The 24,924-nt window shown below is 40.5% G+C and overlaps 1 protein-coding gene across 1 annotated transcript in view; it reads right to left on the bottom strand.

Annotated features, from left to right (window-relative positions):
- The window catches only part of LOC114668948 (uncharacterized), a 94,845-nt gene that overhangs the window by 14,021 nt on the left and 55,900 nt on the right, over positions 1-24,924 (bottom strand). The window contains exons 11-12 of the mRNA XM_028824982.2: positions 7,332-7,440; positions 3,328-3,442 (exon numbers count right to left, since the gene is read on the bottom strand). Of these exons, the coding sequence (XP_028680815.1) occupies positions 3,328-3,442; positions 7,332-7,440 (224 nt within the window). The remainder of the gene's footprint in view (positions 1-3,327; positions 3,443-7,331; positions 7,441-24,924) is intronic.

Genomic DNA, 24,924 nt, shown 5'->3' with positions numbered 1-24,924 from the left:
ACTAAATGTGGCTTTTGTTTTGCTGTCACACAAATTTTGAATTAGTCTGATAAAGTTAACCTGATTAGGCACTGTTTCACCTGGACCCCAACGAATAAAATGCACCTAACCTACTTTTTCAAGTTTGGCAAGCTGCAATGTCTCAATGCGCAAACTTTATTATTGTTTAGAGGTCCGATGTAAATGGGCAACGTTTTATGAAATTACCCAAGCTATAACTATAGTTCTCATTCCAGTTAAGAAATTCCTTTTAATTTTGTACGGTATTATCTGTACATACATTGTTCAAACTGCTGACTTTCCATTAACTTTTCTATTGGTGCCGATTGACAAAGAAATGTAACTGAAGTCTCATAGAGCTATTTTTACATTGCATAAATGAAACAATTTGAAAAACAACAAATATTTCTATGAAAGACTGCATTGTAGTGTAAGTAACTGGGATGGGATCAATTAGAATTACTAGATTAAGAAATAATTTACTTAACATTCAAAACTAGGCAAACATGGTCTGAATAAAGTCTACACTTAGCTAAAATATACTACTATAACATTATAAAACTTTTACATGCTTTACTATCTGTCTCAACAGCATATATTTCTTAGTATAAAAAAATAAAAAATGATAGTGGGTTACTGTGTAACAATAAAACACCAGGCATTTTATTCCCCACTTTAGGAAAATGTCTATCTTTGGGGGGAGAATCTTGTCTTTCAATAAAAGTCATGATACAGAGACCCTATCTTCTATCCTCTACCTGTTTCCTCACATTAGGTATAAACAATTTGATTTAAGTGCTGGCAAGGCTCTGTTTTAACTCCAGTTATTTCTGACTTCCATAAATCATCATTTTACACAAACCAGTTTGTATAAGGAAAATATTTCATTGATCCCACAGTAACAACAGAAAAAATATAGCTAATATTCTATACCAAAACATATTTAACCAAATGATTCATAGCAGTGAGAAAAATAATGCATATGATTTTTGTTAGACTACACGTTTCTAATTAAATGCCACAATTAAGATAACACTTAAATATACTGAAAAATAAAAGAATTAAAATAAACAAACTAGCTACAAAAGAATCACAACTAACATTTGCACCCTCCATGACGTTCCCATACAAAGACATCACACCTATGGTCTCCATCATCCCAGCAGACTGTTTGTCTCTGCTGATCAAGTGAGGAGAGAGGTGGGAAAACTCTGCATAAACAAGGCTTCTGGGCCAGATGGAATCAGCCTCAGCAGCTGAAAACATGAGGCAGCCAGATCTGCAGGGTCCTTCAACACCTGTTCTCCTTTTGCAGAAGGTTGCCCCAACTGTGAAAAACATCCTGTGTGGTCCCAGTGCCAAAGAAAGGGCATTCCAGTGATCCAAAGTGTTCTTTCTTCATACATCATGAAGATCTTTGAGAGTCCTAAAACAGCTACAATCCCTGTTCTCAGAACATCTGGATCCTCTGTAGTTTACCCAACAGACACACACAAGTGTGGAGGATGTTCTCATGTACATGCTCCACAGATCCTACTCCCATTTGGACAAAGCTGGTACCACAGTCAGAATAAAGTTCTTTTACTTTTACAGTGCTTTTAACACCATTCTGCCTCATGAACTGGAGGAAGAAGCTCAAGGCTTTGAATCTTGATGCTCCCATAATCTCCTGGATCACAGACTACCTGACAATCTGACAGCAGTTTCTGAGGGTGAGGGAATGTATGTCAGAAATGGTGGTGTGTAATACTGGAGCACCTCAGAGAACTGTCCTGTCTCCTTTCCTGTTTACACACGGCACAACATACTTCCAGCACAAATTCTCTGATGACTCATCCATCATAGGCTGCATTAATAAGAGAGATGAGTCAAAGTACAGGAAAGTCGTGGAGGACTTCATCTTGTGGTTCAGGGACAACAACCTGTATGTGAACATAAGCAAGACAAAACTGCAGGTGGTGGACTTTTGACATGCCAAGAAGCCTCTGAGACCACTACCATTCAGGGTGAGGACATGAAGTGGTGTAGAGCTACAAGTACCTAAGGTTTCACATAAACTGGACTGGTCTGACAAAACAGTGGCACTGTACAAAAAAGGTTAGAGCAGACTGTACTTGCTAAGGAGACTCGGGTCTTTGGTGTATGCAGCAAGCTGCTGGAAAAGTTTTATCAGTCAACAGTAGCCAGTGCGGTGTTCTATGCTGCAGTCTCCTGGGTAAGCAACCTGTGCACAAAAGAAGCACAGCGTCTGAACAAACTTATCAGAAAAGCCTACTCCATCACATGGCAAACTTTGTACACACTGGAAGCTGTTGTGGAAAAGAGGATGATGGCAAAGTTGGATGCCATCATGAAAAATTTCCTCCATCCCTTGCAGGAGGTGCCTTCTTGGAGAACTTTTAGCTACAGGCTTATTTCACCACAATGTCCTAAGAAGCATCTCTGGGGGTCATTTCCGTCCAGGCAATTCAATGCTTCCACCCAATGTACTCGTTGCTGTTTTAACTGTTCTGTGTGTCTATAACCTTGTTTTTTTATATTCCTGCTGTTGTATGCCTCTGAATTTCACCATGGAATTCATAACGTTTATCTAATGTAATCCAATAAAAAATAATGTGCATAATATGTTATATTATTGATAATTTCTGTTATCTTGACAGTTGCACACAAAGCAGTAGTAGCTGCGATAAAGACACTGCTATAAGCATTGGCAAAGCAAACAGAAACTTTGTTTTTTCATATAATGCTCAACTTGCCAAAGAGATACGTGTGACAAGAAAAATTAAACTTTTGAAAGTCTGGAACATGACAGTGGTGAATTAGAAGTGCCTAGAGGTGGCACATTACAGATGACTACGAAGAATTATTGGTAAAAGCTGGAAGGATAGGGTAACCATTGAACAAATTTGCGAGATGATAGGAGCAACAATGTTGGAGGACAAGATCCAGCAAAAATGGTTGAGATGGCTTGGACACTTCTTCCAGATGGATGAACAACAAATAGCCAAGCAAGCGATGAGCTCTTCAGAAATATGAAGTGAAAGAGGGTAAGACTGAGAAAAAATTGGAAACAAACAAACAGTAATTGAATGTTGTTGGGGACATCATGGGAAAATGCTAAGATGATGACTGCAGATCGAGAAGTATGGCATAGCTGGGTCACCCTAAGCTCCATAGAGATGAAACAGACTAGAGAAGAATATGTTATATTTAAAACTGATGTAAATTTAAGCCCATAATCAATACTCTTTAGGCAAAAATCCTACTAACAAAACTATTTTGAGATATTATGGTAGCAGTGAAAAAAGTTTCAGAGCACTGACTCACCTGATTCACTAGTTGTTTGGTTCTCCATTGTTTGATTTTTTACAGGACTACCAAATGTTAGTGTTGCTTTTGTTCCTTGTAATTGACCTTCCAAAGTAACGGGCACTGCAGCTGTCTGTTAGCAAAAATGGGAAATGCGTATTCAGAGAAATAGCAGGCACATTATGTAAAAAGTCAGTGAATACGTCTCATACAGTCACAAACTAATTAGTAAACTGCTATACACCGCATAAGACAGGTTAGCTATAAAAAGTTGCAAAACTGTGAGGTGCATTAAATTGTACTCCTGTCCATTACTGTTTACTTTTTTCTGTAATACTCTGTTTACCCTCCTGGATAACAGTGCAGGATTCAGAAGAACACATATCAGTCAGAATGGTAAAATGTCTTGTGTAAAGTCTGGAGTAAAAACCTCATAAATGTGCTTTTAAATTAAAAACTAAAGGAAAATTACACAGAATTGTGTACCATTATACTGCAGAAATTCATTAAATCTATGTCTTGAATACATTTTTTGGTAGTTTACAATTTTATTATATCATGTAAGCAGTAGCACAATGAATTCTGAGTTGTATGAAACATCTTATCTACTCAAGTTCCAGGAAATTCCTCCAAACCCATTGGAGGACGCTTCATCCTACAAAAAGATAACGATCCAAACATACTGCTTAGGCATACAGGGGTTTTTCAAAGCTAAAAAACAGCAAATTATTGAATATGGCCAGTCAACCGATTAAAATCCAAATGAGCATGCCTTCCATAGGCTAAACAGAAAACATAAGGGGACAAGCACCTGAAATAAGCCGAAGCTGAAGATGGCTGCATTAGAGGCCTTGGCAAAGCATCCAAAGAAGATACTCAACACATGGTGATGTCTATGAATCGCAGACTTCAAGCAGTCATTGCATGCAAGGGTCATGCAACATCGTACTAAATATGACTGCGTTAATATACATACCTACCATGCCCCAAACATTAAAGTGTCCTGAAATATGGGGGGGGGGGAGGGTGAGGTGGGTGTAACCAAATATTAGCAACTCCGTCTGAAACAAAAGCTTTACGCTATTGATTAACACTAGAATTACCAGAGCCTATGAAAAAACTCGTAGATCCATCCCACCTTAAATCGCTTCTCACCTCTCCCATAAACGTCTTTTGTCCTGTAAATGTGTTGATAAGCAGTAAGCAGCAAGCAGCCTACTATCACATCCCCACTGCCGCACAGTTTTCTCAGCTCAAATCTGTTTACCTGCGTGTCAGTAGCTTGGAGTTGTATAGAGTGAGAAGTCTAACAAAATGACACCTTTTATAAATACTATATCGTTATTTGGAACACATGCATTTCGTGTGTGTTCCGTGTCTACAACGATCTATGTAAACACATCGTTAAAACAGAAAAGTTTTTCATGTTTTAGTAATAATTGACAAAATGTAGACATGAAGTTTATAATGTGTGAAGCCTAAAGTCCAAATATCAAAGAAACACTTTCACAACAGATACAAATATAACAGAACAAATGCACTCAGTCAGTCAATAACAGCCGGTGTAAATGTGTGATACTTGCAAAGGTTAGCTTTGTTTTGTTTTTTTTTTATTCAGTTTCATTTTCTGTCGCGTTCACGATTCCACCCTACCCCCCCTCCCCATCTGACACTGCTGGTTTTCACATAAAGATGAGCTATAGCTCAAATCTTATTTATTTGGATTACATAAAGATGCGCTATAGCTCACTATAGCTCAAATGTTATTTATTTGGATCACATAAAGACGCGCTATAGCTTGCATGTTATTTATTTGGATCATATAAAGACGCGCTATAGCTCGTATGTTATTTATTTCGCCAATGCTACACTTTCCAGATCTAAACACTAGCGTGGTGTATATGCCCAAAAAAAGTCTAACTGCATTCTCGTACCATTGCTCGCGTACTAAAGTGTCAGCAGGTATTTTTCGTGACATTACACGTGTAGTTTGTGAGCATGCCTTTGACGATCAAACAGAGGAAGCTCTGCAGTTCATTTGTGACTTTATACTGTAGATCTGACGTCCTCTGTATGTAAGAGCCAGATCTACAGCGTAAAGTCACGAGTGCAGAGCTTCCCATGTACATACTGTATACAAAGTGCAGAGATGGCAAAAGTGCATTCTTGATCCGATGTAGAATCATCGGCATGAGTTGAGTGTACCTTTTATAGCGCGTCTATATGAAATCAGCACTGTAAAATGGGGGGGGGGGGGTTGGAGGGGGGGTTGGGAACGTGAAAGCGGCTGAGAGAATAACAGAATAGAAAAAAACAATGCTAACCTTTACAAGTATCATAAATTACACCGACTTTTACAGACTAGAATCAAATGTATGTTTTTATTCTAAAATAGTAAGAATACGAGCGGCTCAGTTCTCAAAACGGACTCGCCCGGGATCAAACCCGCAAAGCTTTGATTACAAGTCAGCAGCTGACACCGTGGCGCCACCAAATCTCTCATTCCAATTGCATGTCAATGTCGCAGGTAAACGCGGGTTGCTTTTCTGCAGTTATATTTTTGAATAAAAGCGCATTGATTCTGTTATATTTGTACCTTTTGTGAAAGTGTTTTTGATATTTGGAATTCAGGCTTCACACATTATATACTTCATATCTACATTTTGTCAATTATTACTAAAACATGAAAAACGTTTCTGTTTTAACGATGTGTTTACATAGATCGTTGTAGACACGAAACACACATGAAATGCATGTGTTCCAAATAACGATATAGTATTTATAAAAGGTGTCATTTTGCTTGACTTCTCACTCTATACAACTCCAAGCTACTGACACGCAGGTAAACAGATTTGAGCTGAGAAAACTGTGCGCCGGTGGGGGATGTGATAGCAGACTGCTTGCTGTTTGCTGCTTATCAACACATTTACAGGACAAAAGGCACCGATGGAGAAGTGTGAAGCGATTTAAGGTGGGATGGATTATACGACTTTTTTCGTAGGCTCTGGTAATTCTAGTGTTAATAGTAATAAAAAAATGACGTTTTGAGATGTGTATTTTTTTAATAATAATTGTTAAAATTCAACTTCATTGAATATTATTCTGCCTTAGTCTGATGATTTGTAAAACTGTTCAAATCATGATGGTACAAAAAACAATCACACTAAAACTTAAAATCATGTAATGTTGGTTGATCTAGAGAGAGAGAAAGAAAGAGAGAGATATAAACACACACAGACATGCTGTACAATCTACTCATGTGTGGGGAGGAAGGCTTGGAGTTACGAGAAAGACAGCACTCACCTGAGACACTCACATTTACAGAAATTCATCAGTCTTAGTTGTAGAAATGACAAGGTATTACCCTCTTACAGCCAATGTGAGCTTTGAAAGAATTTAATCTGGAAAGAGGGGAGTGGAATGTCACAGCAAGAGCACCTTGAGATAGAATGGTGGACTGAAACCACAGCTAAGTTTGAAAATTCATATTCAGCTGCTTAGTGTCCTTTTAAGTATCACTTTTTTTCCCATATTTAGTTTTTTTTTCTCGTGTACTACCCGACAGCTGTTTGTATACCAAGCTGCTCTCATGTATAACCACATTGGTATACCACTACTTTTAAGGCACAACAGAAAGAACATTTTCAATTACATGTATGTTTATTTAAAAGAAATCTTTAAAATTATAATTTATGTTTTTATTAATATTAATCTTGCTGGGGCTGAAGCAAACAGTTTGAAAACCAGTGTCATACAGGAAAAAAAAAAACAAAATATATCTCCAGTTGTTTATTTAAATATCTACAAAAAAGAATGCAGTAAGAAACTGCTGTTTTAAAAAACTGATGTATTTGAAATAATTATATATTTGTATTTTTAACATATCTTTAAGTCACTTAAACACCTAGGAGGCTTGCCATTGAAGTCTATCTTTTCAACACTGCCTATGAAAACTATTACATGAAAATAAATCATGTTGAACTGAGCAATAATAACACTTTAGAATTAATATATGAGCTCACCAGTTGTTTTCTGGCACGGATACCCAAGCTGAAGATGCGCAGGGACTTGCGAAGCTGAATGCTGAGTTCACCTTTGGCTGCTGAATTGATTGGCCGGCTAGAGAAATTCCTGTAGACAAGAAAGCAGGTAATATTAATGTATTTTAATTTAACACACTTACATCTCCAAGCCCAGGTGCTTCATATATTTACAAATATAGAACAAATAAACCAAGATATGTTTTAACATGGAGCAATACACAGACAAAGTGCTAATCAGAGGAACTTCATGCATTATGCAAAAAGAAATGTATAGTGGAAAAAAAAGAATTTCCTTAAGATCAGCTAGTAATGGGTTAAAACCAATTATAATATTACAGTAACTGGAAGCAGATAACTTGCTGGGGATCCTAACAGAAAAGCTGTAGAAAACGTCTAGAAGAATCAAACTCTTTCATGTTGTTGTTAGGTACTTTAATTACTTTCACCAGCAGATAGGTATCTTGGAGCATAAATGACATGAACATGCCTCAGGAAAGTAATGTGTTTTAGGAGAAGTGCATAAAATTATATACTATGTATCACTTTCACTCCAATTTTTTAGAATTTCTCAGAACCCATTTTAATGTAAGGATCGTTCATAAAGTAGTAATATACAGCACATATATCAAAATGCCTTTAAAATACATTTATGATTAGTTGGAATGTTTGATGCATGTTACACGGTATATATATATATATATATATTTATTGTACACTGCAGGTGTGTAGAGACTAATGTATGCTATCAATAAACATGATGAGTTTAGCATTAAGTTTATATAGGACTTGACACAACTAATCTATATATATAATTCACTAAGCCGCCGACAAGTAGCCACCCATAGAAAGCACGGCGGAAGGGGCGTGGATTCAGTAAACCGCCGACAAGTAAGACGCCAATGGCGCACGCAGGAAGGAGCCACGCCCACCAACTCTTAGACCATTGGATACGACGAAAACTCGCAGAGCCACGCCCACCAACTCGGACGCGACACCTCGGAAAACATGCCGTCATTTCTGTTTGTCTGTGCCACAGTCCACATGCAGCTCTGAGCCACGTTGACTTTTCATTAGTCAACTTCAGTGGAACCTTGGTTCACACACAGGCAGCCCGAGAGAGAGAGCCGCGCACACACACAGGCAGCGCCAGAAAGAGAGCCACGCACACACACAGGCAGCGCCAGAGAGAGACAGAGGCATACACACAGGCAGCGCGAGAGAGAGAGATGGACACACACAGGCAGCACCAGAGAGAGACAGAGGCACACACAGACAGCCCGAGAGAGAGAGCCGCACACACACACAGGCAGCGCCACAGAGAGACAGAGGCACACACACACACACACACACAGGCAGCGCGAGAGAGAGAGCCGCGCAATCCTTTAAAACTGAGGTTAAAACAAAATGAAGGAAGCAGTCTTTAAAAACCAATAAGCCCTGTGCCTCTTTTTCATTAGCGTCTCACCTGCTTCACCGATGCAGGCCCTGCAACAGTCGAGACGCTCTCTCAGCAGCTGACCTTCTCTGTGCCTGACTCCACTACTGTCAGTTGCCTGATTAAAAATGGCCTTTTGAAGGGGAGCTATGGACCCGCTATACCACAGGAACACATTGCCTTCGAGCCTGCTCTCGCTCACTCTAACGTACCGGCTTTATCTCTCTCCTCACTCGCTCGCACACTGCACAGGGGAGAAATGCCCGCAGCACGACTCCACCTGGAAACTGTTTCAGCCACACTTCCATGCCCCTCGCTACGCTGTGAGTGCGATGATTATTTATTTAAAAATGGCCTTTTGAAGGGGAGCTGTGGACCCGCTATACCACAGGATCACCTGTGACATTGCCTTCACGTTGTTTTCCTTTTATTTATGATCCCGTCGAGCAGATCAGACACCCAGGCAAACAACACTGAATAATCAATAGCTGCAACCACTTTGCCCGCCCCAACTCCTCACCTGAGTCGGTTTTGTCTGTGTTCAGCAGTGTTTCCCAAACTCGGTCATGGTGAACCCCTGTGGATGCAGGGTTTTGTTCCAACCAGATTCCTAATCATTAATGCCGGTGAAACTCATCCGGGATAAGTCGGTTTTTCAAACGCAGCCGTGTAGCAGATTAGTCTAGCAGGATGTAATAATCCGAGGTGAATGAGCGCCCCCGCGCTGAGTGAAAAGCCAATGTATATTGAGTCTAGAAAACATGATCAGCAAGTCTTTGATAGGCTGCAACAAAATGATGAAAGAACGGGTGCATTTTTTTCTCACAAGCTGGGTAGGTGGGTGTTAGTTAATTAGTTACTCGAAGGATTTCAAGATTTAATATGCACAAGCGGTAACACTGCAAAAGCAGCCCAAACCATAAAAGACGGCTGGCAAAAAGTGGCCGACAAATTAAACGCCTATGTATTGTACTTACTGAAAGCAGCATTACGGATTTTGCAAATGTTCATTTTTTCCCTCTGCTTAAAAAACATTAAAAAAGCGGCGTGATTATGTGGCGTATACTATGCCGCGGGTTGGTATGCAGCGTATAAAACAGTTTGTTTGTCGCGGATAATTTGCTTTTTACTTTTACACGAAGACAATTTCCTGTTAGATTTGCCTTTGCGATTACAATTAATAAGGCACAGGGCCAAACTTTCAAAAAGATGTGCATGTATCTGCCAAAACCAGTCTTCAGTCACGGAGAGTTGTATGTTGCTCTCTCCAGAGTTCCATCTTTTCATTCACTTACTGGTATGCCTGCAGGAATACGTGCAGCGAGCGAGCGACACACACACATATACAGGTGCGCACGAGAGAGAGCGAGAGCTGGACGCATAAGAATAAGAATACTGCATTACATTGATATACCGGTGTTTTCAGTATTCAAAGCGCTATCCACACAGGGAGAAACCGGGTAGCAAACCCAAAATCTTTCACAGTCTCCTTACTGCAAAGCAGCAACACTACCACGGCGCTACAAGGCAGTTAAAGAATGCACCGGGCTTGATTTTGTTTTCACTTCTGTTTACAGCGATCGGATCGTAGCGTGTATTATTGCAATGTTACTTTTCTTGGTGGCTTATTACATTACGGATGTTTCACATGTTCATTTTTTTCCCTGTGCTTAAAAGACATTAAAAAAGTGTTTCTCAACTGTGACTCCGGAACAACTCAGTACACAAGCTATATTAAGCGTCAACAATGAAGACTCGCTACACCTTAATGAATAAGTGCTGAAATTTATCCCTACCGACGAAGTAACTTTCACCAGCGTGGCCTCCATCATCACAGACGATCCCCCTTTCAGTCACGGACAATTGAATGTTACTCTCTCCAGAGGTCCATCTTTTCATTCACTCACAGTGGTATCCACAAACCCACCCCATTTGGACAACTGTGTCGTTCAGGAAGTGTTCACCCATCAATACATAATTATGCGGCGTAGGCTAGTTTAAAATAATTTGAGTGACTGCAGAAATAACTTGGTTGGGAACAGTGCTGGTGTTAGGTTAATTTGCACCCTAGGCCAAGCATATTAACATTAGTGAACCAACAGATTGATTGGTAGCTAACCCGTGATGCTGGGTAAAATTATGATCTGCATCCTTGGGAATTGCCTAATTTGCCTTAATGTAGGTGCTGGCCCTGGTTGGGACAGCATTAGACTGAAGATTCCCGATTCTATCTTGAGTTTTGGCAGAAGGTTTTGTTTAAGAAGTGATTGAAAACCCTACTCTTTTGTAAATTCTTGTCAAACTGTTAATGAATACTATTTGCCCTGTGGATATCTGTCATATTGTTAACTGATATTTTTTTCTGCTAGCTTTATAGCTCTTCAATTGTGATGATCAACTTTTGTAGCCTATACAGTAATCCCTCCTCCATCGCGGGGGTTGGTTCCAGAACCCCCCCGTGAAAGGTGAAAATCCGCGAAGTAGAAACCATATGTTTATATGGTTATTTTTATATTGTCATGCTTGGGTCACAGATCTGCACAGAAACACAGGAGGTTGTAGAGAGACAGAAACTTTATTCAAACACTGCAAACAAACATTTGTCTCTTTTTCAAAAGTTTAAACTGTGCTCCATGACAAGACAGAGATGACAGTTCCGTTTCACAATTAAAGGAATGCAAACATATCTTCCTCTTCAAAGGAATGCGTGTCAGGAGCAGAGAATGTCAGAGAGAGAGAGAGAAAAAAAAGCAAACAATCAAAAATCAATAGGGCTGTTTGGCTTTTAAGTATGCGAAGCACCGCCGAAGGTAGTATTTCAGCATTTCAGCATTTTTTAGAGGAGCGTCCTTATCCTCTAGGCCAGTGTGCGAACAGCCCCTCTGCTCAAACCCCCTCCATCAGGAGCAGAGAATGTCAGAGAGAGTGAGAGAGACAAAGAAAACCTAACAATCAAAAATCAATACGTGCCGTTCAAGCTTTTAAGTATGCGAAGCACTGTGCGGGACGCATGTCACTTGACAAAGCAGCTGCACGGAAGGGAGCAATGTGAAGATAATCTTTCAGCATTTTTAGACGAGCGTCCGTATCGTCTAGGGGTGTGAACAGCCCCCCTGCTCACACCCCCTCCGTCAGGAGCAGAGAATGTCAGAGCAAGAGAGAGAGAAAAGTAAACAATCAAAAATCAATACGTCCTGTTTGATCTTTTAAGTATGCAAAGCACCGTGCGGGAAGCATATCGCTTGACAAAGCAGCCACATGTAAGCCCAGCAAGGATGGCAGCAATGTGAAGTTAATCTTTCAGCGTTTTTTGAGGAGCGGCCGTATCCTCTAGGGATGCGAACAGCCCCCGTGCTCACAATATATTTGAGGAGTTTTATTTAATACGTAATATGCGCTCTGGTTGGGTAGCTTCTCAGCCATCTGCCAATAGCGTCCCTTGTATGAAATCAACTGGGCAAACCAACTGAGGAAGCATGTACCAGAAATTAAAAGACCCATTGTCCGCAGAAATCCGCGAACCAGCAAAAAATCCGCGATATATATTTAAATATGCTTACATATAAAATCCGCGATTGAGTGAAGCCGCGAAAGGCGAAGCGCGATATAGCGAGGGATTACTGTACTGCTATAATTGTTAAAACTGATATTATTTGATTGTGTTGCCCCCCCCCCTTTGTACATTTCTTTGGTTAAAAGCATCTGCTAAGCAAATAAATGTTAATATAACGTACAGTGGGGCAAAAAAGTATTTAGTCAGCCACCAATTGTGCAAGTTCTCCCACTTAAAAAGATGAGAGAGGCCTGTAATTTTCATCATAGGTATACCTCAACTATGAGAGACAAAATGAGAAAAAAAATCCAGAAAATCACATTGTCTGATTTTTAAAGAATTTATTTGCAAATTATGGTGGAAAATAAGTATTTGGTCACCTACAAACAAGCAAGATTTCTGGCTCTCACAGACCTGTAACTTCTTCTGTAAGAGGCTCCTCTGTCCTCCACTCGTTACCTGTATTAATGGCACCTGTTTGACCTCGTTATCAGTATAAAAGACACCTGTCCACAACCTCAAACAGTCACACTCCAAACTCCACTATGGCCACTATGAATCTGCAATAGGTAAGCAGCTTGGTGTGAAGAAATCAACTGTGGGAGCAATTATTAGAAAATGGAAGACATACAAGACCACTGATAATCTCCCTCGATCTGGGGCTCCACGCAAGATCTCACCCCATGGGGTCAAAATGATCGCAAGAATGGTGAGCAAAAATCCCAGAACCACACGGGGGGACCTATTGAATGACCTGCAGAGAGCTGGGGCCATAGTAACAAAGGCTACCATCAGTAACACACTACGCTGCCAGGGACTCAAATCCTGCAGTGCCAGACGTGTCCCCCTGCTTAAGCCAGTACATGTGCAGGCCCGTCTGAAGTTTGCTAGAGAGCATTTGGATGATCCAGAAGAGGATTGGGAGAATGTCATATGGTCAGATGAAAAAACTCTACTCGTCATGTTTGGAGGAGAAAGAATGCGGAGTTGCATCCAAAGAACACCATACCTACTGTAAAGCATGGGGGTGGAAACATCATGCTTCGGGGCAGTTTTTCTGCAAAGGGACCAGGACGACTGATCCGTGTAAAGGAAAGAATGAATGGGGCCATGTATCGTCAGATTTTCAGGGAAAACCTCCTTCCATCAGCAAGGGCATTGAAGATGAAACGTGGCTGGGTCTTTCAGCATGACAATGATCCCAAACACACCGCCCGGGTAATGAAGGAGTGGCTTTGTAAGAAGCATTTCCTGGAGTGGCCTAGCCAGTCTCCAGATCTCAACCCCATAGAAAATCTTTGGAGGGAGTTGAAAGTCCGTGTTGCCTAGCGACAGCCCCAAAACATCACTGCTCTAGAGGAGATCTACATGGAGGAATGGACCAAAATACGAGCAACAGTGTGTGAAAACCTTGTGAAGACTTACAGAAAACGTTTGACCTCTGTCATTGCCAACAAAGGGTATATAACAAAGTATTGAGATGAACTTTTGTTATTGACCAAATACTTTTTTTCCACCATAATTTGCAAACAAATTCTTCAAAAATCAGACAATGTGATTTTCTGGATTTTTTTTTTCTCTTTTTGTCTCTCATAGTTGAGGTATACCTATGATGAAAATTACAGGCCTCTCTCATCTTTTTAAGTGGGAGAACTTGCACAATTGGTGGCTGACTAAATACTTTTTTGCCCCACTGTAAATGACTAGATAAAAGACAATCAGATTTAAAAATTATTGTAGTAGAAAATGTTGGTTTTATTCTTTCACCCATTATCAAAACTAAAAGTAGTCCAGTAGAAAACTACTGTATGTGGATTTAGGCCTAATTTGTTGGTCTTGGCACATGTAAGGAACCAATACTGGTGGGACCAATGCCAACCCATCATCCACACTCACAGACACAAATTTTTTTGTGACATAAAAGATGTATGAACTTGCACGTTGCACTAGTCATTCAGAAATGAGGGACAGATATTTGTTAGATAAGCTAATGCTTACGTAAAAGAAGTCTCCAAACTTATAAGAAAATTCTGGCATGGCCCCACTGAATTTTTCAGGCCAAAAATGCCACTGTACCTTATTATGCACTGTATCTGATTTATATATACTGCTCAAAAAAATTAAGGGAAAACAATCGTCATAGTCTAACACCAAATCATTTAAGCTTCAGGGATATCAATCTGTTCAGTTAGGAAGTAAAAGTGATTGTGAATCAGCTTTACCTGCTTTGGTGCAAATGAAAGTGAAAACAGGTGCAATAGGAAGGCAACAGCAAGACAACCCCAGAAAAGGGAATGGTTTTACAGGTGGTGGCCAGAGTCAACTGCTCTCTCCTTATCCTTCCTCACTGATTCCTATCTAGTTTTGCATTTTGTTAGTGTCCTTGTCACTACTTGTAGCATGCTGTGGTACCTGTACCAGATTCAGGTCCCAGCACAGTCTCAAGAGCATGGCTAAGATATCAAGAGACGGGCCATTGCACAAGGAGAGCTGGAGAGGGCCTTAGAAGAGCATCAGCCCAGCAGCAGGACTGATATCTGCTCTTTGGTGCGAGAAGGAACAGGAGGAGCACTGCCTGAGCCCTACAAAATGACCTTCAGCTGGCTATTGGTGTGCATGTTTCAGAAAAAACTGCCAGAAACATAACCCATGAGGACAGCATGAGGGCTTGACATCCTCTAGTGTGACCTGTGCTCACAGCCCATCACCATGCAGCTCGATTGGCTTTTGCCAGAGAATACACAATTGGCAGCTCTGTCACTGGCGCCGCATCCTCTTCACAGATGAGAGCAGGTTTACACTGAGCACATGTGACAGATATTAAAGAGTCTGGAGATGTGATGGCGAATGTTATGCAGCCTGCTGCATCATCCAGCATGACCAGTTTGGCAATGGGTCAGTGATGTTCTGGGGAGGTATACCTTGGAGGGTTCCACAGACCATCCATATGCTAGGCAACGGTACCCTGACTGCTGTTAGGTACTGGGATTAAATCCTCAGAGCCACTGTCAGAACTTACATTGGTGCAGAACAATGCCCAGCCTCATGTGGCCAGAGTGTGGAGGCAGTTTCTGGATGACGAAGGCATGGATGTCATTGACAGGCCCACACGTTCCACAGATCTAATTCCAAATGAGAACCTCTGGGACTTCATGTGTTGGCGCATCCAACGCTGCCAAGTACTGCCATAGACTGTACAGTAGCTCACTGATTCCCTGATCCAGGTCTGGGAGGAAATCTCCCAGGACACCATTGGCTGTTTGACGAGGAGCATGCACAGATGTTGTTGGGAGTGCATAAAGGCAGTGTGGGGGCTATACACTATTGAATCATATTATGAACTGCCGTGATGAAATTCACGGAAGTCAGCCTGTGATTTCAATTTTGATTTTGATTTTCAGTGTGATGTTGAATGGGTTGGTGATATTTGTTTCCATTGACAGTCGTTACATCATTTTGTTCTCAACAAATTACACAGTAATACTAAGTAAACATTTTCAACTTAAATATTTCATTCATCGAGATCTGATGTGTGACTTAAGAGTTTCCTTTTTTATTTAGTTATTTATTTTTTTAAACATTTTATTAAAATAACCCAGCCACAGGGAGTGCAAACCCAGCCACAGGGGATCCACAAACCAGTGTTTCTTCGTGCCAGTCCCAAGACCAGATAAGTGGGGAAGGTTACGTAAGGTAGGGCATCATTTTAAAATTTTGCCAAATAATAGAAATTTCCATACCGGATCGGTCGAGCTCCAGGTTAACAACGACCGCTACCAGTACTGTTATCCAACAGGGTGATGGTGGAAATTGGGCTACTGTTGGCTGAAGAAGGAGAAGAAGAGAGGGGAGACATGTCCGGAGGCAGGAGGAGAGGAGGAAGGTAAAGGGAGTGGAACTGAGGGTAGGAACTTTGAATGTTGGCAGAATGACTGGTAAGTGGAGAGGGTTAGCAGATATGATGGAGAGACAGTGTACCCAAGGGACAGAAAGTGGTGATTGGAGCAAATTTCAATGGACATGTTGGTGAAGGGAACAGAGGAGAACAGGAGGTGATGGGTAGGTATGGCATCAAGGAGAGGAACGAAGGTGGTCAGATGATAGTGGATTTTGCCAAAAGGATGGACATGGCTGTGGTGAATACGTATTTTAAGAAAAGGGAAGAACATAGGGTGACGTGCAAGAGTGGAGGAAGATGTGCAAAGGTAGATTACATCCTATACAGAAAAGTCAATCTGAAGGAGATTGAAGACTACAAAGTGGTGGCAGGGGAAAGTGTAGTTAAAGAGCATAGGATGGTGGTCTATAGGATGACGTTGGAGATCAAGAAGAAGAGAGTGAGAGAACCAAGGATCAAAGGGTGGAAGCTGAAAAAGGAAAACTGCAAGGTTGAATTTAGGGAGGAGGTGAGACAGGCATTGGGTGGCAGTGAAGAGTTAACAGACAGTTGGGCAACTACAGTTAGGAAATTAAGGCGCTTTTTAAATAAACAGGATTCTGAGAAACTAATTCATGCATTTATCTCTAGTAGGATTGACTACTGCAATGCGGTGTTCACTGGATGTTCAAACTGTTCTTTATACAGCCTCCAGTTAATCCAAAATGCGGCTGCGAGAATTATTACAAGAACAAGAAAATACGAACACATAACTCCAGTTCTTAAATCCTTACACTGGCTCCCGGTTAAGTTCAGGGCAGATTTCAAAATCCTTCTTTTAACATATAAATCATTAAATGGTCGAGGTCCGGCTTACTTGTCTGAACTTATCATGACTTACAAACCAGAGCGCACATTAAGATCTCAAGATGCCGGTCTGCTTATGATTCCAAGGATTAATAAAATAACAGTGGGGGGTCGAGCTTTTAGTTACAGGGCCCCTAAACTGTGGAATGGTCTGCCTGCTACTATAAGAGATGCCCCTTCGGTCTCAGCTTTTAAATCCCGGCTGAAGACTCACTACTTCAGTTTAGCATATCCTGACTAGAGCGGCTGATTAACTGTACAGACTGCATCTCTGTTGTTAGTCATTAGCACTTAAACATAAGTAACATGACAGTTATAATTGTATACTAACCCTCACTTATTCTGTTTTTCTTCTCGGTACTCAAATGTGGCACTTGGTGCCACGGCCCACCTGCCAAGTTGTTTTGCCTGCCTAAGGAAAAGTCATCCCAGATGGAGGATCGCAGGAATCGTGGGAGAGAGGGGTCCTTTCATCGGATTGGCTGGCCCAGCACTGTTTCAGCTGTGGAATGGCCAAATGGGGGAGGCAGCTTGAAGGATGAGGTCTCCAGGACTCTATACAAATACAAATCTTATTATGGGATATATCATCTACTGTTAAATTCTGCTCTGTACTTCTAAAATTTATATATTTTTTTTTTTATTTCTTACTATATTGAGAAATTGTTCTGTGTACTGTACTGTATTGTATTGACCCCCTTCTTTTGACACCCACTGCACGCCCAATCTACCTGGAAAGGGGTCTCTCTCTGAACTGCCTTTCCCAAGGTTTCTTCCATTTTTCCCTACTAGGTTTTTTTGGGAGTTTTTCCTTGTCTTCTTAGAGAGTCAAGGCTGGGGGGCTGTCAAGAGGCAGGGCCTGTTAAAGCCCATTGCGGCACTTCCTGTGTGATTTTGGGCTATACAAAAATAAACTGTATTGTATTGTATTGTACAGCAGATGTAGTAAGGTTGACAGCAAGAAGAGTCCTTGGTGTGACATCTGGACAGAGGAAGAAGGTAAAGGAAACCTGATGGTGGAATGGGGAAGTACAGGAGAGTATACAGAGGAAGAGGATGGTGAAGAAGAAGTGGGATAGTCAGAGAAATGCAGAAAGTAGATAAGTGTACAAGGTGATAAGGCGCCAGGGCAAGAAAGAGTTGTTGAAGGCAAAAGAAAAGGCGTATGACGAGTTATATGAGAAGTTGGACACTAAGGAGGAAGAAAAGGACCTGTACCAATTGGATAGACAGAGGGACCGAGCTGGGAAAGATGTGCAGCAGGTTAGGGTGATAAAGGGTAAAAATGGAAATGTACTCACAAGCAAGGAGAGTGTGTTGAGCAGATGGAAAGAGTACTTTGAGAGGCTAGTGAATGAAGAGAATGAGAGACAGAAGGTTGGATGATGTGGAGACAGTGAATCAGGAAGGGCAACAGATTAGCAAGGAGGAAGTAAGGACAGCTATGAAGAGGATGAAAAATGGAAAGGTCGTTGGTCAAGATGACATACCTGTGGAAGCATGGAGGTGTTTAGGAGAGATGGCAATGGAGTTTTTAACCAGATTGTTTAATGAAATCTTGGAAAGTGAGAGGATGCCTGAGGAGTGGAGAAGAAGTGTACTGGTGTCGATATTTAAGAATAAGGGGGATGTGCAGAGCTGAAGTAACTATAGGGGGATAAAATTGATGAGCCACAGCATGAAGTTATGGGAAAAGAGTAGTGGAAGCTAGGTTCAGAACGGAGGTTATGATTAGTAAGAAGCAGAATGGTTTCATGCCAAGAAAGAGCACCACAGATGCAATGTTTGCTCTGAAGGTGTTGATGGAGAAGTATAGAGATGGCCAGAAGGAGTTACATTGTGTCTTTGTGGACCTAGAGAAAGCATATGACAGGGTGCCTTGAGAAGAGCTGTGGTATTGTATGAGGAAGTCAGGAGTGGCAGAGAAGTACATAAGAGTTGTACAGGATATGTACGAGGGAAGTGTAACAATGGTGAGATCTGCGGTAGGAGTGACAGATGCATTCTAGGTGGAGGTGGGATTACATCAGAGATTGGCTCCGAGCCCTTTCTTATTTGCAATGGTGATGGACAGGTTGACAGACGAGATTAGACAGGAGTCGCCTTGGACTATGATGTTTGCTGACGACATTGTGATCTGTAGTGAGAGTAGGGAGCAGGTTGAGGAGACCCTAGAGATGTGGAGATATGCTATAGAGAGGGGTGGAATGAAGGTCAGTAGGAACAAAACAGAATACATGTGTGTGAATGAGAAGAAGGTCAGCGGAATGGTGAGGATGCAAGGAGCAGAGTTAGCGAAGGTGGATGAGTTTAAATACTTGGGATCAACAGTACAGAGTAATGGGGATTGTGTGACAGAGGTGAAAAAGAGTGCAGGCAGGGTGGAATGGATGGAGAAGAGTGTCAGGAGTAATTTGTGAAAGACGGGTATCAGCAAAAGTGAAAGAGAAGGTCTACAGGACGGTAGTGATACCAGCTATGTTATATGGGTTGGAGACTGTGGCACTGACCAGAAAACAGGAGACAGAACTGGAGGTAGCAGATTTAAAGCTGCCAAGATTTGCCCTGGGTGTGACAAAGATGGATAGGATCAGAAATAAGTACATTAGAGGGTCAGCTCAAGTTAGACGGTTGGGAGACAAAGTCAGAGAGGCGAGATTGCATAGGTTTGGACATGTGCAGAGGAGAGATGCTGGGTATACTGGGAAAAGGATCGTAACGATAGAGCTGCCAGGCAAGAGGAAAACAGGAAGGCCTAAGAGAACATTTATGGATGTGGTGAGAGAGGACATGTAGGTGATGGGTGTAACAGAACAAGACACAGAGGACAGAGAGATATGGAAAAAGATGATCCTCTGTGGCAACCCCTAATGGGAGAAGCCGAAAGAAGATTAATTTTATTAAAATCAGATAACATTCCATACATGCAAGTCAAGTTTAACAAATCTTGGTTTGAAACAAATCAACCCCCACACTTGACAAAGAGCTAGGTCAGCAGAGTAAATCTTTAATAATAGTAAAAATATGTAAGTAAATAAATGAATAAAAATAAACAGAATAGAAAAAGAGGGGAGGGAAATCTACTTCCTCAATTTAAAGGCTTATTCTAAAATGTTATTGATCAGATCCTGCCAAGTTCTGAAAAAGTTTTGCACAGATCCTCTGAGAATTAGATTTTTTAAAATTTTAGATAATATATAACATCAGTTATCCACTGACTTAACACTAGAATTACCAGAGTCTATTGAAAAACTTGTAGATCCGGCCCACTTTATATCGCTTCTTAAATCCATTCGCAACACTCCTCCAGCGTCTTTGTCATCAAAATGTGCTGATAAACACAAGCTGCAAGCAGCCGGCTATTGCATCCCCCCACCGACTTAGAACGTGCACAAACTTCTCCCAGATCATGCCTTGATCGATTATCTGGGAGTGAAGTGGAGATTTAGAGTGGAAATAATAAATCGCTATTTGGAACACACACATTTCATGTGTGTTCCGTTTCTACAGTAATCTGTGTAAACACATTGTTGAAACAGAAACTTTTTCATATTTTAGTAATAAATGTTACAAAATGTAGGCATAAACTATACAATGTGTGAAGCCTGAAGCCCAAAGATCAAATAAACACTTTCACAAAAGGTTCAAGAATGATATGACAGCTTCCGTGGCGTAACGCTAAGATTTGCTCACTCAGAGCGCAGCAGGCTTGCCGTGCCTCAGTTATTTTTTTTCTCTTTTTAACCTTCGCCGCTCTAGAGGCCTACCTGCCTAAACTCTCTGTCTATCTATATAGCAATAAGAGTAATTTTATTATTATATATCATATAGTGCCTTTCCTTCCTATCTATCTATCTATCTACTTAGCTGTTTTTTTATATTTCTATTATACAGTGCATATGGGGTGCCAAACAGGCAATTACAATGATTTTCGGAATATATAAAGTCATTCCTGAATATATAAAGTCAGCGTCAGAATATATAAAGTCACTCCCGAATATGTAAATTCAAAGCCTGACTATATAAAGTCAGCGTCAGAATATATAAAATCATTCCCAAATATATAAAATTTCCGTGCTTCTCATTTCACTCGTACTAGTGAAAGATAAACTTCGACAGAAGCCACTCAGAGTCGATTGGGCTTGTGAGGTTCTTCCAAAAATGCACCCATACAAAAAAAAAAAAAAAATATAATGTTCAAAATGCCGGCACATACATCATTTTGAATTAATTAACTGAACAGTGTTTTTTTTTTTTTTTTAAATATTTTTTTGTTAACTTAGTTCATTACGTTGTATTAGGAACTCATTGAGTTTACTAAAAATGTGCCAGAGTCATTTCAATCAATATCAATATAATCTGACTTTAAATTTATATATTCAGGAATGAGGTGGAAAAAGGTGGTTCTTGTGCAGAGGCGACACAGATAAAAGCTTCTCTGTCTTAAAATACTTCCTACATTGGTACCATATTCTGAGTTGAGTGAAGCACTATTGGGTTGTTAGTATATTGGTGATGACTTGTACTTATTGGGGTACAAAGCAAGGAATATAAAGAAGTACTGCAAGATTTTATTTCTATTGTGCTCTGCTTGTTGCACTGCGTGTCGATCATTTGAAAGCATGTACAGCAGCTGTCTTTCCGTCTCACATGACGTCAAAGTGTCTTGCGAGAAGATCACGAATTGACCAAAGATTTTTTTATTATAATAGAGAGATGTTAATTTTTGCAGCTAAAGAGAGATGAAAGGTAGACCATCTATGCAAGTCTTGCTTAATTTTTTCCATGCAGAAAGCAAAATTTAGTTGATAAACAGCTTTATGTTTATTTGTGATGTTTACCTCTAGGTATTTAAACTGATCTGTGATGATAAAAGGGAAGGTGTCCAATCTAATATTGTGTCCTTGACAATTCACTGGAAGGAGCACCCTTTTGTTCAAATTAATTCTGAGACCAGAAACCTTTTAAAATTCTGTAAGTGCTGTTAGGACTACAGGCACAGTATTTTGTGGATCAGATATATACAGGTGCTGGTCATAAAATTAGAATATCATGACAAAGTTGATTTATTTCAGTAATTCCATTCAAAAAGTGAAACTTGAATACTAGATTCATTCATTACACACAGACTGATGTATTTCAAATGTTTATTTCTTTTAATTTGATGATTATAACTGACAACTAATGAAGGTCCCAAATTCAGTATCTCGGAAAATTAGAATATTGTGAAAAGGTTCAATATAGAAGACACTTGGTGCCACACTCTAATCAGCTAATTAACTCAAAACACCTGCAAAAGCCTTTAAATGGTCTCTCAGTCTAGTTCTGTAGGCTACACAATCATGGGGAAGACTGCTGACTTGACCATTGACACCTTGCACAAGGAGGGCAAGACACAAAAGGTCATTGCTAAAGAGGCTGGCTGTTCACAGAGCTCTGTGTCCAAGCACATTAATAGAGAGGCGAAGGGAAGGACAAGATGTGGTAGAAAAAAGTGTACAAGCAATAGGGATAACTGCACCCTGGAGAGGATTGTGAAACAAAACCCATTCAAAAATGTGGGGGAGATTCACAAAGAGTGGACTGCAGTTGGAGTCAGTGCTTCAAGAACCACCACGCACAGACGTATGCAAGACATGGGTTTCAGCTGTCGCATTCCTTGTGTCAAGCCACTCTTGAACAAGAGACAGCGTCAGAAGCGTTTCACCTGGGCTAAAGACAAAAAGGACTGGACTGCTGCTGAGTGGTCTAAAGTTATGTTCTCTGATGAAAGTAAATTTTGCATTTCCTTTGGAAATCAAGGTCCCAGAGTCTGGAGGAAGTGAGGAGAGGCACATAATCCACGTTGCGTGAGGTCCAGTGTAAAGTTTCCACAGTCAGTGATGGTTTGGGGTGCCATGTCATCTGCTGGTGTTGGTCCATTGTGTTTTCTGAGGTCCAAGGTCAACGTAGCCGTCTACCAGGAAGTTTTAGAGCACTTCATGCTTCCTGCTGCTGACGAACATTATGGAGATGCAGATTTCATTTTCCAACAGGACCTGGCACCTGCACACAGTGCCAAAGCTACCAGTACCTGGTTTAAGGACCATGGTATCCCTGTTCTTGATTGGCCAGCAAACTCGCCCTGACTTTAACCCCATAGAAAATCTATGGGGTATTGTGAAGAGGAAGATGCAATACGCCAGACCCAACAATTCAGAAGAGCTCAAGGCCACTATCAGAGCAACATGGGCTCTCATAACACCTGAGCAGTGCCACAGACTGATCGACTCCATGCCACGCCGCATTGCTGCAGTAATCCAGGCCAAAGGAGCCCAAACTAAATATTGAGTGCTGTACATGCTCATACTATTTATGTTCATACCTTTCAGTTGGCCAACATTTCTAAAAATCCTTTTTTTGCATTGGTCTTAATTGATATTCTAATTTTCCGAGATACTGAATTTGGGACTTTCGTTAGTTGTCAGTTATAATCATCAACATTAAAAGAAATGAACATTTGAAATACATCAGTCTATGTGTAATGAATGAATCTAATATACAAGTTTCAGTTTTTGAATGGAATTACTGAAATAAATCAACTTTGTCATGATATTCTAATATTATGACCAGCACCTGTACAGTACCATATCATCTGCATATAGAGAAATTTTCTGTTTAAGTCCTCTGATAATCCACTTTATATCTCATAAGCATTTCGACAGTGAGCTGCCAGTGGCAATTGCAAACATCAGTGGTGACAAGGGACATCCTTGACAGGTACACAGTTTGATCTATGCACAAATGTTCGAGCCAAACGCAAATTTTTCTAATATGGTGAAAAGATAATTCCACTCAATCGTATCAAATGCTTTTTCTGCATCCAACGATATCTTCATCTCCAGGGTGTTTGACTTTGTGGGTGAATATATCAGACAAGGTGAAGATTGGAAGCTAAGTGTCTGCCTTTAATAAATCCAGTTTGGTCTTGTGATATTACCGAAGGAAGCACTTTCTCAATCCTTCTAACTAGGACTTTGGAGAGTATCTTTACATCATCATTTAAAAGTGAGATTGGTCTGTATGATGCACACTGTAAAAAAATCCTTATTTTGCTTAGGAAAGTCAGTAATTAAAGCTTGATGAAAAGTTTGAGGTACAATTTTATTGTCTCTAGCTTCTGTAAATGTTGCTAATAAAAGTGGAGCTAGCTTAATCGAGAAATCTATACTAATAAAAGGCAAAGGACTGACTGACTGACTGACTGACTGACTGACTGACTCACTCACTCACTGAAATTTGGCAGGCTCATTCCTTACAGCTTACTTAAAAAAAATAAGGCAGGTTTCATTTCGAAATTCTACGCGTAATAGTCATAACTGGAACCTGTTTTTTGTCCATATACTCAAATGGAGGAGGCGGAGTCACGTATCATGTCATCACGCCTCCTACGTAATCACGTGAACTGAAAACAAGGAAGAGATTTACAGCACGAGTCAAACGCGGGAACGAAGGATTATGACGTTAATTGTTGAGTGTCTTTTAATACTGTGTAAGCATACACATTAACACGTGCAATTAAACGTGTGCATTTACGGGGTGATTTCTCAGGCTTAAAAGCTCGCCTTTTATTAAAAAGGTAAATGCAAACTGTTTTCATTCTGAAGGGCACAAACCACGTTAGATTTCATGCTCAACAGTAAGCTCAGCACACAGCTTGGTCATATTACAACTGGAGGGGCGAACTGACAACGTGGTATAAAAAGAGATCCTTAACAAATAATTATTGATTCATTTTCCCTCAGTTTAAAAAGGTTTACTTTTCTTCTTAATAAAAATTTTAAAGCAGTACTTCACAGCT

This window comes from Erpetoichthys calabaricus, chromosome 18 (genome assembly GCF_900747795.2).
Source record: "Erpetoichthys calabaricus chromosome 18, fErpCal1.3, whole genome shotgun sequence".
NCBI classification, from domain to species: Eukaryota; Metazoa; Chordata; class Cladistia; order Polypteriformes; family Polypteridae; genus Erpetoichthys; species Erpetoichthys calabaricus.
This window is presented reverse-complemented; position numbering and strand designations above follow the sequence as displayed.